Source organism: Oncorhynchus masou, unplaced genomic scaffold (genome assembly GCF_036934945.1).
Source record: "Oncorhynchus masou masou isolate Uvic2021 unplaced genomic scaffold, UVic_Omas_1.1 unplaced_scaffold_1564, whole genome shotgun sequence".
NCBI lineage: Eukaryota > Metazoa > Chordata > Actinopteri > Salmoniformes > Salmonidae > Oncorhynchus > Oncorhynchus masou.
Window position 1 is genome coordinate 85,133 of NW_027005701.1, and position 14,324 is coordinate 99,456.

General features: G+C 49.7%; 1 protein-coding gene across 1 annotated transcript in view; it reads right to left on the reverse strand.

The window, feature by feature from the left end:
• LOC135531254 (ryanodine receptor 2-like) overlaps window positions 1-14,324 on the reverse strand; it is a gene marked incomplete at its 5' end in the record, with an annotated part of 111,308 nt that overhangs the window by 77,547 nt on the left and 19,437 nt on the right. The window contains 2 exons of the mRNA XM_064959381.1: window positions 3,918-3,996; window positions 4,366-4,440. Of these exons, the coding sequence (XP_064815453.1) occupies window positions 3,918-3,996; window positions 4,366-4,440 (154 nt within the window). The remainder of the gene's footprint in view (window positions 1-3,917; window positions 3,997-4,365; window positions 4,441-14,324) is intronic.

Consider the following 14,324-nt stretch of genomic DNA (forward strand, 5'->3'; position numbering starts at 1 on the left):
ACTGAGGGTCTGGAGTCTGGTAACCTCCAGCAGCACCACTGAGGGTCCGGAGTCTGGTAACCTCCAGCAGCACCACTGAGGGTCGGGAGTCGGGTAAACTCCAGCAGCACCACTGAGGGTCTGGAGTCTAGTAACCTCCAGCAGCACCACTGAGGGTCTGGAGTCTAGTTACCTCCAGCAGGGTCTGGAGTCTTGTAGCCTCCAGCAGGATCTGGAGTCTAGGAACCTCCAGCAGGGTCTGGAGTCTAGTAACCTCCAGCAGGGTCTGGAGTCTTGTAGCCTCCAGCAGGGTCTGGAGTCTAGGAACCTCCAGCAGGGTCTGGAGTCTAGTAACTTCCAGCAGGGTATGGAGTCTGGTAACCTCCAGCAGCACCACTGAGGGTCTGGAGTCTAGTAACCTCCAGCAGCACCACTGAGGGCCTGGAGTCTGTTAACCTCCAGCAGCATCACGGAGGGACTGGAGTCTAGTAACATCCAGCAGCACCACTGAGGGTCTGGAGTCTAGTAATCTCCAGCAGGGTCTGGGGTCCAGTAACCTCCAGCAAGGTCTGGGGTCTAGCAATCTCCAGCAGCACCACTGGGTGCCTGGGGTCTAGTAACCTCCAGCAGGGTCTGGGGTCTACAACCTCCAGCAGCCCCACTGTGGGTCTGGAGTCTAGTAGCCTCGAGAAGGGTCTGGAGTCTAGTAACCGCCAGTAGAGTCTGGAGTCTAGTAACCTCCAGTAGGGTCTGGAGTCTAGTAACCTCCAGTAGGGTCTGGAGTCTTGTAACCTCCAGTAGGGTCTGGAGTCAAGTAACCTCCAGCAGGGTCTGGAGTCGGGTAAACTCCAGCAGCACCACTAAGGGTCTGGAGTCTGGTAACCTCCAGCAGCACCACTGAGGGTCTGGAGTCTAGTTACCTCCAGCAGGGTCTGGAGTCTTGTAGCCTCCAGCAGGATCTGGAGTCTAGGAACCTCCAGCAGGGTCTGGAGTCTAGTAACCTCCAGCAGGGTCTGGAGTCTAGTAGCCTCCAGCAGGGTCTGGAGTCTAGGAACCTCCAGCAGGGTCTGGAGTCTAGTAACCTCCAGCAGGGTATGGAGTCTGGTAACCTCCAGCAGCACCACTGAGGGTCTGGAGTCTAGTAACCTCCAGCAGCACCACTGAGGGCCTGGAGTCTGTTAACCTCCAGCAGCACCACGGAGGGACTGGAGTCTAGTAACATCCAGCAGCACCACTGAGGGTCTGGAGTCTAGTAATCTCCAGCAGGGTCTGGGGTCCAGTAACCTCCAGCAAGGTCTGGGGTCTAGTAATCTCCAGCAGCACATCTGGGTGCCTGGGGTCTACTAACCTCCAGCAGGGTCTGGGGTCTACAACCTCCAGCAGCCCCACTGTGGGTCTGGAGTCTAGTAGCCTCGAGCATTGTCTGGAGTCTAGTAACCGCCAGTAGGGTCTGGAGTCTAGTAACCTCCAGTAGGGTCTGGAGTCTAGTAACCTCCAGTAGGGTCTGGAGTCTAGTAACATCCAGCAGCACCACTGAGGGCCTGGAGTACAGTAACCTCCAGCAGGGTCTGGGGTCTAGTAAACTCCAGCATGGCCTGGGGTCTAGTAACCTCCAGCAGGGTCTGGGGTCTAGTAACCTCCAGCAGGGTCTGGGGTCTAGTAATCTCCAGCAGGGTCTGGGGTCTAGTAACCTCCAGCAGCCCCACTGAGGGTCATGAGTTTAGTAACCTCCAGTAGGGTCTGGAGTCTAGTAACCTCCAGTAGGGTCTGGAGTCTAGTAACCTCCAGTAGGGTCTGGAGTCTAGTAACCTCCAGCAGCACCACTGAGAGTCTGGAGTCTAGTAACCTCCAGCAGGGTCTGGAGTCTAGTAACCTCCAGCAGCAATACTGAGGATCTAGAGTCTGGTAACCTCCAGCAGGATCTGGAGTCTAGGAACCTCCAGCAGGGTCCGGAGTCTAGTAACCTAAAGCTGGGTCTGGAGTCGGGTAACCTCCAGCAGCACCACTGAGGGTCTGGAGTCTAGGTACCTCCAGCAGCACCCATGAGGGTCTGTAGTCTGGTAACCTTCAGCAGCACCACTGAGGGTCCGGAGTCTATTAACCTAAAGCAGGGTCTGGAGTCGGGTAACCTCCAGCAGCACCACTGAGGGTCTGGAGTCTAGTAACCTCCAGCAGCACCACTAAGGGTCTGGTAACCTCCAGCAGCACCACTGAGGGTCTGGAGTCTAGTAACCTCCAGCAGCAACACTGAGGGTCTGGAGTCTGTTAACCTCCAGCAGCACCACGGAGGGTCTGGAGTCTAGTAACCTCCAGCAGCACCACTGAGGGTATGGAGTCCAGTAATCTCCAGCAGGGTCTGGGGTCCAGTAACCTCCAGCAAGGTCTGGGGTCTAGTAATCTCCAGCAGCTCCACTGAGGGTCTGGAGTCTAGTAACCTCCAGCAGCACCACTGAGGGTCTGGAGTCTGTTAACCTCCAGCAGCACCACGGAGGGTCTGGAGTCTAGTAACCTCCAGCAGCACCACTGAGGGTATGGAGTCCAGTAATCTCCAGCAGGGTCTGGGGTCCAGTAACCTCCAGCAAGGTCTGGGGTCTAGTAATCTCCAGCAGCTCCACTGAGGGTCTGGAGTCTAGTAACCTCCAGCAGCACCACTGGGTGCCTGGGGTCTAGTAACCTCCAGCAGGGTCTGGAGTCAAGTAACATCCAGCAGCACCACTGAGGGCCTGGAGTCTAGTAGCCTCGAGCAGGATCTGGAGTCTAGTAACCGCCAGTAGGGTCTGGAGTCTAGTAACCTCCAGTAGGGTCTGGACTCTAGTAACCTCCAGTTGGGTCTGGAGTCTGGTAACCGCCAGTAGGGTCTGGAGTCTAGTAACCTCCAGTAGGGTCTGGAGTCAAGTAACATCCAGCAGCACCACTGAGGGCCTGGAGTCTAGTAACCTCCAGCAGCCCCACTGAGGGTCATGAGTCTAGTAACCTCCAGTAGGGTCATGAGTCTAGTAACCTCCAGTAGGGTCTGGAGTCTAGTAACCTCCAGCAGCACCACTGAGGGCCTGGAGTACAGTAACCTCCAGCAGGTTCTGGAGTCTAGTAACCTCCAGCAGCCCCACTGAGGGTCTGGAGTCTTGTAGCCTCGAGCAGGGTCTGGAGTCTTGTAGCCTCGAGCAGGGTCTGGAGTCTAGTAACCTCCAGTAGGGTCTGGAGTCTAGTAACCTCCAGCAGGGTCTGGAGTCTAGTAACCTCCAGTAGGGTCTGGAGTCTAGTAACCTCCAGTAGGGTCTGGAGTCTAGTAACCTCCAACAGCACCACTGAGGGCCTGGAGTACAGTAACCTCCAGCAGGGTCTGGAGTCTAGTAACCTCCAGCAGGGTCTGGAGTCTAGTAATTTCCAGCAGCTCCACTGGGGGTCTGGAGTTGAGTAACCTCCAGCAGCACCACTGAGGGTCTGGAGTCCAGTAACCTCCAGCAGCAACACTGAGGGCCTGGGGTCTAGTAACCTCCAGCAGGGTCTGGGGTCTAGTAACCTCCAGCAGGGTCTGGGGTCTAGTAACCTCCAGCAGGGTCTGGGGTCTAGTAACCTCCAGCAGGGTCTGGGGTCTAGTAACCTCCAGCAGGGTCTGGGGTCTAGTAACCTCCAGCAGGGTCTGGAGTCTAGGAACCTCCAGCAGGGTCTGGGGTCTAGTAACCTCCAGCAGGGTCTGGGGTCTAGGAACCACAGTCAGCATGGCACACACACTGACACAGAACATAGTAAACGTCCACACCCACACAGCATCACAACAGTCTTACTGTGAGAACTCATAAAACCCAGCAACAGAAACATCTCTCTCTCTGAAGCTTGCATGGCAACATAACGCTACAACATGGCTTGGTAATGTTGTCTCATCTGACTGTACCAGCTATACTATGGCTGTTGGGAAAGAAGAAGAGAAAGAGACCTACCTGTTGTGTCTTCCTGCAGTCCAACATCAAATGCCAGTTTGTCGGTTGAGGATCGGGAGGTACCTAGGCAACAGAGGTACTAGACAGAGAAACAAAAGAAGTCATTTATTCCTCAACACAACCAGACACAACATGGTAGAAACCAGTCTCGTATTGCCTTGTCTGACTGGCTCAGCAACTCGTGTATCACTAGAAAATACAGACAAGAATACAACACAGATGATGACAAGCACAACACATATGATGACAACCACAACAAAGATGATGACAACCACAACAAAGATGATGACAACCACACCAAAGATGATGACAACCACAACAAAGATGATGACAACCACAACTGACTGACATCACAGAGCACAGACCTGGAATGGAAGATTGTGACACTGATTCAAGTCCATGTTATTTCCTGTATTTGGGTCTCCGGACAGACTGCAGAGGGACTCACCATGCCGCTGTAGGAGTGTCGTAGCAGAACAGCGTGTCCGTACAGTAAGGTGCGGTGGCCCCCTCCCTGGGCCGTCTACAGGACAGAGACAGAGGGACAAGAGGCACATTCAGGAACTAGTTTACACGTACAATACTGTTACTATACAGGACTAAGATCTAATCATACTACGCCGGCTCTGACACTGGTCAGGGCTTGCAAACTATCATGAATTACAAAGGGAAACCCAGCCGAGAGTTGCCCAGTGAGACGAGTCCACCAGACGAGCTAAATGCCTTCTATGCTCGCTTCGAGGCAAGCAATACTGAAACATGCGTGAGAGCACCAGCTGTTCTGGACGACTGCGTGATCACACTCTCCGTAGCCGATTTGAGTGAGACCTTTAAGGACTTTGTACTGACCAGCTGACACGTGTCTTCACTGACATGTTCAACCTCCCCCTGACCCAGTCTGTAATACCTACATGTTTCAGGCAGAATGCCAAGGTAACCTGTCTAAATGACTATTGCACTCACATCTGCAGCCATGGAATATTTTGAAAGGCTGGTCGTGGCTCACATCAACACCATCATCCCAGACATCCTGGACCCCACTCCAATTCACATACTGCCAAAACAGATCCACAGATGACGCAATCTGTATTGCTCTCCACACTACAGCTCAGCGTTCATACACTACATCTCAGCGTTTAACCAGTTGGATTTAGGGGGCGCTATTTTAATTTTTGGATGAAAAACGTTCCTGTTTTAAACAAGATATTTTGTCACGAAAAGATGCTCGACTATGCATATAATTGACAGCTTTGGAAAGAAGACATTCTGACGTTTCCAACACTGCAAAGATATTGTCTGTGAGTGCCACAGAACTGATGTTACAGGCGAAACCCAGATAAAAATCCAAAAAGGAAGTGCCGCATTCCTTATATGGCTGTGAATGAGCTTCGAATGAGCTTACGTTTTCCACGTTTTCCCCAAGGTGTCTACAGCATTGTGTCGTCTTTTTAGGCATTTCCCTTGAAGAATAGCTGTAAGGGACCATATATGGCATGTGGTCACATGGTGTCCTCCCGCAGAAAACCTTGCGTAAAATACTGAGGTAGCCATTTTTCCAATCGCTTCTTATGAGAAACCAACTGCCTCGACGGGTATATTATCGAATATATTTGTTAAAAACACCTTGAGGATGGATCCTAAACAACGTTTGCCGTGTTTCTGTCAATATTATGTAGCTAAAAAGTCTGCCGTTATAGTTGTAGCATTTTTCGGCCGATTTCTCAGCCAAGCATGGTGAAGAAACGGGAGCTTTTTCGCCTACAAAAATAATATTTTTTGAAAAAAGGAACATTTGCTATCTAACTGGGAGTCTCCTGAGTGAAAGCATCTGAAGTTCTTCAAAGGTAAATGATTTAATTTGATTGCTTTTCTTATTTTTGTGAAAATGTTGCCTGCTGCCAGCAGAGCCTAGCATAGCATTATGCCATGATAAACTTACACAAATGCTTGTCTAGCGTTGGCTGTAAAGCATATTTTGAAAATCTAAGACGACAGTGTTGTTAACAAAAGGCTAAGATTGTGTTTGAATATATTTATTTCATTTAATTTGCGATTTTCATGAATAGGAAAAGTTTCTAGGGGTATTTATGTCTGTTGCGTTATGCTAATGCATTTGATTACGCTCCCGGATACTTGTCGCAACTGGTTAACACAATATAGTGCCCTCCGAGCTCATTACTAAGTTGAGGATCATGGGAATGAAACACCTCCCTCTTCAACTGGATCCTGGACTTCCTGACGGGCCGCCACCATGTGGTGAGGGTAGGCAACAACACATCCGCTATGCTGACTCTCAACACAGGGGTCTCTCAGGGGTGCGTGCTCAGTCCCCTCCTGTACTTCCTGTTCACCCACGACTGCGTGGCCGCGCACGACTCCAACACCATCATCAAGTTTGCCGATGACACGATGGTGGTGACCTGGTCACCACCGACGATGAGACATTCTATATGGAGGAGGTAAGAGACCTGGCAGTGTGGTGCCAGAAAATCATGGGAGAAGGGCCATGGTCAGGGAAGTGACCAATAACCCGAAGGTCACTCTGAAGGAGCCCCAGAGGTCCTCTACGGATATGAGAGATTCTTCCAACCATCTCTGCAGCAGTGTGTTGCCAGGACAACCACTCCCTTAATGTCAGCCAGGCAAAGGAGCTGATGGCGGTCTCCAAAGAACACGCCCTCATTCACATCGACTCTAGTGGAGCTTCAAGTTCCTCTGTCCACATTGCTAAGGACCAACCATGGTCCAAACACACCAACACAGTCATGACGAGGGCACGACAACGCCTCTTCCCCCTCAGGACGCTCAGGACGCTGAAACAGCTTCTACTCAAAAAAGTCATGAGACTGCTTAAAAAGTTAACAAAAATAGCTAAAATAACTATTTTTGACTCATCACATACGCTGCTGCTACTGTTTATTATCTATCCTGTTGCCCTGTCACTTTCCTCCTACCTACAGTGCATTTTGGAAAGTATTCAGACTCCTTGACTTCTTCCACATTTTGTTACGTGCCTTATTCTCAAATGGATTAAATATTTGTTTTCCCTCAGCAATTTAAACACAATATCCCATAATGACAAAAAAACAGAGCGCTCAGGACCTCAGACTGGGGTGAAGTTTCACCATCCAACAGGACAACAACACTAAGCACACAGCCAAGACAACGCAGGAGTGGCTTCGGGACGAGTCTCTGAATGTCCTTGAGTGGCCCAGCCAGAGACAGGACGAACCCGATCGAACATCTGTGGAGAGACCTGAAAATAGCTGTGCACCAAAACTCCCCATCTAACCTGACAGAGCTCGAGAGGATCTGCAGAGAAGAATGGGAGAAACTCCCCAAATACAGGTGTGCCAAGCTTGTAGCATCATACCCAAGAAGACTCGATGCTGTAATCGCTGCCAAAGGTGTTTAAACAAAGTACTGAGTGAAGGATCGGGAATACTTATGTAAATGGGACATTTCAGTTTTTATTTTTAATTAATTAGCTAACATTTCTAGAAACCTGTTTTTGCTTTGTCATTATGGGGTATTGTGTGTCGATTGATGAGGGGAAAAAACAATTGAATCAATTTTAGAACAAGGCTGTAACATAACAAAATGATGAAACAAGTCAAGGGGTCTGAATACTCTCCGAAGGCTCTGTATATATACAGTCCCAGTCAAAAGTTTGGACACCTACTCATCCAGGGTTTTTTAATTATTTTGACTATTTTCTACATTGTAGAATAACAGTGAAGACATCAAAACCATGAAATAACACATATGGAATCATGAAGTAACCAAAAAAGTGTTAAACAAATCAAAATACATTTTATATTTCAGATTCATTGAAGTAGCCACGCATTTCCTTGATTACAGCTTTGCACACTCTTGGCATTCTCTCAACTAGCTTCACCTGGAATGCTTTTACAACATTCTTGAAAGAGTTGCCACATATGCTGAGCATTTGTTAGCTGCATTTTCCTTCACTCTGAGGTCCAACTCATCCCAAACCATCTCAATTTGGTTGAGGTCAGGTGATTGTGGAGGCCAGGTCATCTGATGCAGCACTCCATCACTTTCCTTATTGGTCAAATAGCCCTATACAGTACCCAGTACCCTGGCTAGGCTTGCATGTCTTCATTTAACAGCCCCTCCCTCCTACAGTACCTTGGCTCGGCTAGCATGTCTTCATCTAACAGCCCCTCCCTCCTACAGTACCCTGGCTTGGCTAGCATGTCTTCATCTAACAGCCCCTCCCTCCTACAGTACCCTGGCTAGCATGTCTTCATCTAACAGCCCCTCCCTCCTACAGTACCCTGGCTAGACTAGCATGTCTTCATCTAACAGCCCCTCCCTCCTACAGTACCCTGGCTTGGCTAGCATGTCTTCATCTAACAGCCCCTCCCTCCTACAGTACCCTGGCTAGACTAGCATGTCTTCATCTAACAGCCCCTCCCTCCTACAGTACCCTGGCTAGACTAGCATGTCTTCATCTAACAGCCCCTCCCTCCTACAGTACCCTGGCTAGGCTAGCATGTCTTCATCTAACATCAGCCCCTCCCTCCTACAGTACCCTGGCTAGGCTAGCATGTCTTCATCTAACAGCCCCTCCCTCCTACAGTACCCTGGCTAGCATGTCTTCATCTAACAGCCCCTCCCTCCTACAGTACCCTGGCTAGGCTAGCATGTCTTCATCTAACAGCCCCTCCCTCCTACAGTACCCTGGCTAGGCTAGCATGTCTTCATCTAACAGCCCCTCCCTCCTACAGTACCCTGGCTAGGCTAGCATGTCTTCATTTTACAGCCCCTCCCTCCTACAGTACCCTGGCTAGGCTGGTATGTCTTCATCTAACAGCCCCTCCCTCCTACAGTACCCTGGCTAGACTAGCATGTCTTCATCTAACAGCCCCTCCCTCCTACAGTACCCTGGCTAGGCTAGCATGTCTTCATCTAACATCAGCCCCTCCCTCCTACAGTACCCTGGCTAGGCTAGCATATCTTCATCTAACAGCCCCTCCCTCCTACAGTACCCTGGCTGCATGTCTTCATTTTAAAGCCCCTCCCTCCTACAGTACCCTGGCTAGGCTGGCATGTCTTTATCTAACAAAAGCCCCTCCCTCCTAGCCTAGTCAGTCAGACACAGCCACATTCACACAAACATGCACGCACGCCCATGAACGCACGCACGCACACAGAGACACACACACACACACACACACACACACACACACACACACACACACACACACACACACACACACACACACACACACACACACACACACACACAGGTGTTTCCCCTAGCCTGGTTAGTCTGACAAAGACAGGCTGCTTCTCTGTTTCCATCCATTCCACATGTCAAACTCCATCCATCCTCCCACACAGCCGACTGTCCATGAGACTGGGGGAGGTGGGGAAGTGTGTGTGTGGTGTCAGGTACAGCTGTGTGTGATTAGGAAGATACTGTTGGGATAATAGGGTTTTTGTAGAGATGAGGAGCTAGGAGATCAGACACACAGTGGCAGAAGGAGCTAGGAGATCAGATACACAGAGACAGAAGGAGCTAGGAGATCAGATACACAGAGACAGAAGGAGCTAGGAGATCAGATACACAGAGACAGAAGGAGCTAGGAGATCAGACACACAGAGACAGAAGGAGCTAGGAGATCAGACACACAGAGACAGAAGGAGCTAGGAGATCAGACACACAGTGGCAGAAGGAGCTAGGAGATCAGACACACAGAGACAGAAGGAGATCAGACACACAGTGACAGAAGGAGATCAGACACACAGAGACAGAAGGAGATCAGACACACAGTGACAGAAGGAGATCAGACACACAGTGGCAGAAGGAGATCAGATACACAGTGGCAGAAGGAGATCAGACACACAGTGACAGAAGGAGATCAGACACACAGAGACAGAAGGAGATCAGATACACAGAGACAGAAGGAGATCAGACACACAGTGGCAGAAGGAGCTAGGAGATCAGACACACAGAGACAGAAGGAGCTAGGAGATCAGACACACAGTGACAGAAGGAGATCAGACACACAGTGGCAGAAGGAGCTAGGAGATCAGACACAGAGACAGAAGGAGCTAGGAGATCAGACACACAGTGACAGAAGGAGCTAGGAGATCAGACACACAGTGACAGAAGGAGCTAGGAGATCAGAAACACAGTGACAGAAGGAGATCAGATACACAGTGACAGAAGGAGATCAGACACACAGAGACAGAAGGAGATCAGACACACAGAGACAGAAGGGGGAGCAGCAGACGTTAATGAACTTACCTTCATCATGAATTTCTGTATTGGCATGAAATAAATGGAAAGCAGAGTTAATTCAACACAAATAGCACATTAGTGATGAATTAACATCAGTCATTGCTCTTCCAATATTCACTACTACAGAATAGCAATGCCTACACAGGACAGAAGCCATGACTTAGAATGGAGCCTACTGTATCTGACTGTGGCCTGCTCTGCTCTGTTCTAAAACGAGCCTACTGTATCTGACTGTGGCCTGCTCTGCTCTGCTCTACAAGGAGCCTACTGTTTCTGACTGTGGCCTACTCTGCTCTGCTCTAAAAGGAGCCTACTGTTTCTGACTGTGGCCTGCTCTGCTCTGCTCTAAAAGGAGCCTACTGTTTCTGACTGTGGCCTGCTCTGCTCTGCTCTAAAAGGAGCCTACTGTTTCTGACTGTGGCCTACTCTGCTCTGCTCTAAAAGGAGCCTACTGTTTCTGACTGTGGCCTGCTCTGCTCTAAAAGGAGCCTACTGTTTCTGACTGTGGCCTGCTCTGCTCTGCTCTAAAAGGAGCCTACTGTTTCTGACTGTGGCCTGCTCTGCTCTGCTCTAAAAGGAGCCTACTGTTTCTGACTGTGGCCTACTCTGCTCTGCTCTAAAAGGAGCCTACTGTTTCTGACTGTGGCCTGCTCTGCTCTAAAAGGAGCCTACTGTTTCTGACTGTGGCCTGCTCTGCTCTGCTCTAAAAGGAGCCTACTGTTTCTGACTGTGGCCTGCTCTGCTCTGCTCTAAAAGGAGCCTACTGTTTCTGACTGTGGCCTGCTCTGCTCTGCTCTAAAAGGAGCCTACTGTTTCTGACTGTGGCCTGCTCTGCTCTAAAAGGAGCCTACTGTTTCTGACTGTGGCCTGCTCTGCTCTGCTCTAAAAGGAGTCTACTGTTTCTGACTGTGGCCTGCTCTGCTCTAAAAGGAGCCTACTGTTTCTGACTGTGGCCTGCTCTGCTCTACTCTAAAAGGAGCCTACTGTTTCTGACTGTGGCCTGCTCTGCTCTGCTCTAAAAGGAGCCTACTGTTTCTGACTGTGGCCTGCTCTGCTCTGCTCTAAAAGGAGCCTACTGTTTCTGACTGTGGCCTGCTCTGCTCTAAAAGGAGCCTACTGTTTCTGACTGTGGCCTGCTCTGCTCTACTCTAAAAGGAGCCTACTGTTTCTGACTGTGGCCTGCTCTGCTCTAAAAGGAGCCTACTGTTTCTGACTGTGGCCTGCTCTGCTCTACCCTAAAAGGAGCCTACTGTTTCTGACTGTGGCCTGCTCTGCTCTGCTCTAAAAGGAGCCTACTGTTTCTGACTGTGGCCTGCTCTGCTCTACTCTAAAAGGAGCCTACTGTTTCTGACTGTGGCCTGCTCTGCTCTACTCTAAAAGGAGCCTACTATTTCTGACAAAGGCCTGCTCTGCTCTGCTCTAAAAGGAGCCTACTGTTTCTGACTGTGGCCTGCTCTGCTCTAAAAGGAGTCGACTGTTTCTGATTGTGGCCTGCTCTGCTCTACTCTAAAAGGAGCCTACTATTTCTGACTGTGGCCTGCTCTGCTCTAAAAGGAGCCTACTGTTTCTGACTGTGGCCTGCTCTGCTCTAAAAGGAGCCTACTGTTTCTGACTGTGGCCTGCTCTGCTCTACTCTAAAAGGAGCCTACTGTTTCTGACTGTGGCCTGCTCTGCTCTGCTCTAAAAGGAGCCTACTATTTCTGACTGTGGCCTGCTCTGCTCTGCTCTAAAAGGAGCCTACTGTTTCTGACTGTGGCCTGCTCTGCTCTGCTCTAAAAGGAGCCTACTGTTTCTGACTGTGGCCTGCTCTGCTCTGCTCTAAAAGGATCCTAATGTTTCTGACTGTGGCCTGCTCTGCTCTGCTCTAAAAGGAGCCTACTGTTTCTGACTGTGGCCTGCTCTGCTCTGCTCTAAAAGGAGCCTACTGTTTCTGACTGTGGCCTGCTCTGCTCTGCTCTAAAAGGAGCCTACTGTTTCTGACTGTGGCCTGCTCTGCTCTACTCTAAAAGGAGCCTACTGTTTCTGACTGTGGCCTGCTCTGCTCTAAAAGGAGTCTACTGTTTCTGACTGTGGCCTGCTCTGCTCTGCTCTAAAAGGAGCCTACTGTTTCTGACTGTGGCCTGCTCTGCTCTAAAAGGAGCCTACTGTTTCTGACTGTGGCCTGCTCTGCTCTGCTCTAAAAGGAGCCTACTGTTTCTGACTGTGGCCTGCTCTGCTTTGCTCTAAAAGGAGCCTACTGTTTCTGACTGTGGCCTGCTCTGCTCTAAAAGGAGCCTACTGTTTCTGACTGTGGCCTGCTCTGCTCTGCTCTAAAAGGAGCCTACTGTTTCTGACTGTGGCCTGCTCTGCTCTACTCTAAAAGGAGCCTACTGTTTCTGACTGTGGCCTACTCTGCTCTGCTCTGCTCTAAAAGGAGCCTACTGTTTCTGACTGTGGCCTGCTCTGCTCTACTCTAAAAGGAGCCTACTGTTTCTGACTGTGGCCTACTCTGCTCTGCTCTGCTCTAAAAGGAGCCTAGTGTATCTGACTGTGGCCTGCTCTGCTCTACTCTAAAAGGAGCCTACTGTATCTGACTGTGGCCTGCTCTGCTCTACTCTAAAAGGAGCCTACTGTATCTGACTGTGGCCTGCTCTGCTCTGCTCTAAAAGGAGCCTACTGTTTCTGACTGTGGCCTGCTCTGCTCTGCTCTAAAAGGAGCCTACTGTTTCTGACTGTGGCCTGCTCTGCTCTAAAAGGAGCCTACTGTTTCTGACTGTGGCCTGCTCTGCTCTACTCTAAAAGGAGCCTACTGTTTCTGACTGTGGCCTGCTCTGCTCTGCTCTAAAAGGAGCCTACTGTTTCTGACTGTGGCCTGCTCTGCTCTGCTCTAAAAGGAGCCTACTGTATCTGACTGTGGCCTGCTCTGCTCTGCTCTAAAAGGAGCCTACTGTTTCTGACTGTGGCCTGCTCTGCTCTAAAAGGAGCCTACTGTTTCTGACTGTGGCCTGCTCTGCTCTGCTCTAAAAGGCACTAGGACATAAACTCCTTCATCACCATTTCATAGCACAGTCATCCATGTGTGTGTGTTTCCAGCAGTCATTCCTAATGAATATAGTGTTAGCTGATTCCAGACCTGTAGTAATTGCTCAGTGTGACCAGCCAGTATAAAGCGTTAGCTGATTCCAGACCTGTAGTAATTGCTCAGTGTGACCAGCCAGTATAAAGTGTTAGCTGATTCCAGACCTGTAGTAATTGCTCAGTGTGACTGGCAGTATAAAGGCTTTAATGAATCTCTTAGCGCTTCATAAACAACACGATCCGTCTTTTAAAACGGCCGTGTCCCTGTCACATGCCGTTGTGGCCAACAGGACTTATTGGTTGTGTCTCAGCTGGCACCCTTATTCCCTATAGAGCCCCTGGTCAAAAGTAGTGCACTACGTAGGGAATAGGGTGCCACATAACAATGCCTTGTGAACATTAAGTGGAGCCAAATGGAAGATGAAATGACGTGACACGTCTCTATGAATGTCTCAGCCATTGTATCCCTCTAGTGGTGTGGGGGCTGTGCTTTGGCAAAGTGGGTGGGGTTATATGATTTGATTGGAATGCTCTGTATCACGTTGAAGGGATTATTGAACCACATTTCAAAAGGAATTGATCTGCAAGGCCCAAAGTGTATTAAATATGACATGACTTCAATCACATAACCTATAGGATAATCAATAGAATCCATCAAAACCCCAATACATCAATTATCAAATTGATTCTTAAACGCCATCTTTGAAAAAATAACATCTGTTATTATTTTAATTGGGAGGAAAACAATAGCTGAGAGACAGTAATAGCGGCATCATCCAACGTCATTCCTATCGCTGCTCGTCAACCCGATCTCACTGCACAGCGTCCACCAGCTCGGACTCGATCCCCCAGCGGATCAGCTGTGCTGCAACAACATCTTCCTGACACTCCAGCAAATTACTAAATATGTGCAGGGTGATTATCTCCCTGCGTAACTAGAGATATGAGAGACATGACAGACATGACGTAAGGTAGCCTAGCGGTTAAGAGAGGCTGAGAGGGACTGAGGAGAGATAGAGAGGAGCTGAGGAGAGATGGAGAGGAGCTGAGGAGAGGGGCTGAGGAGAGGTGGAGAA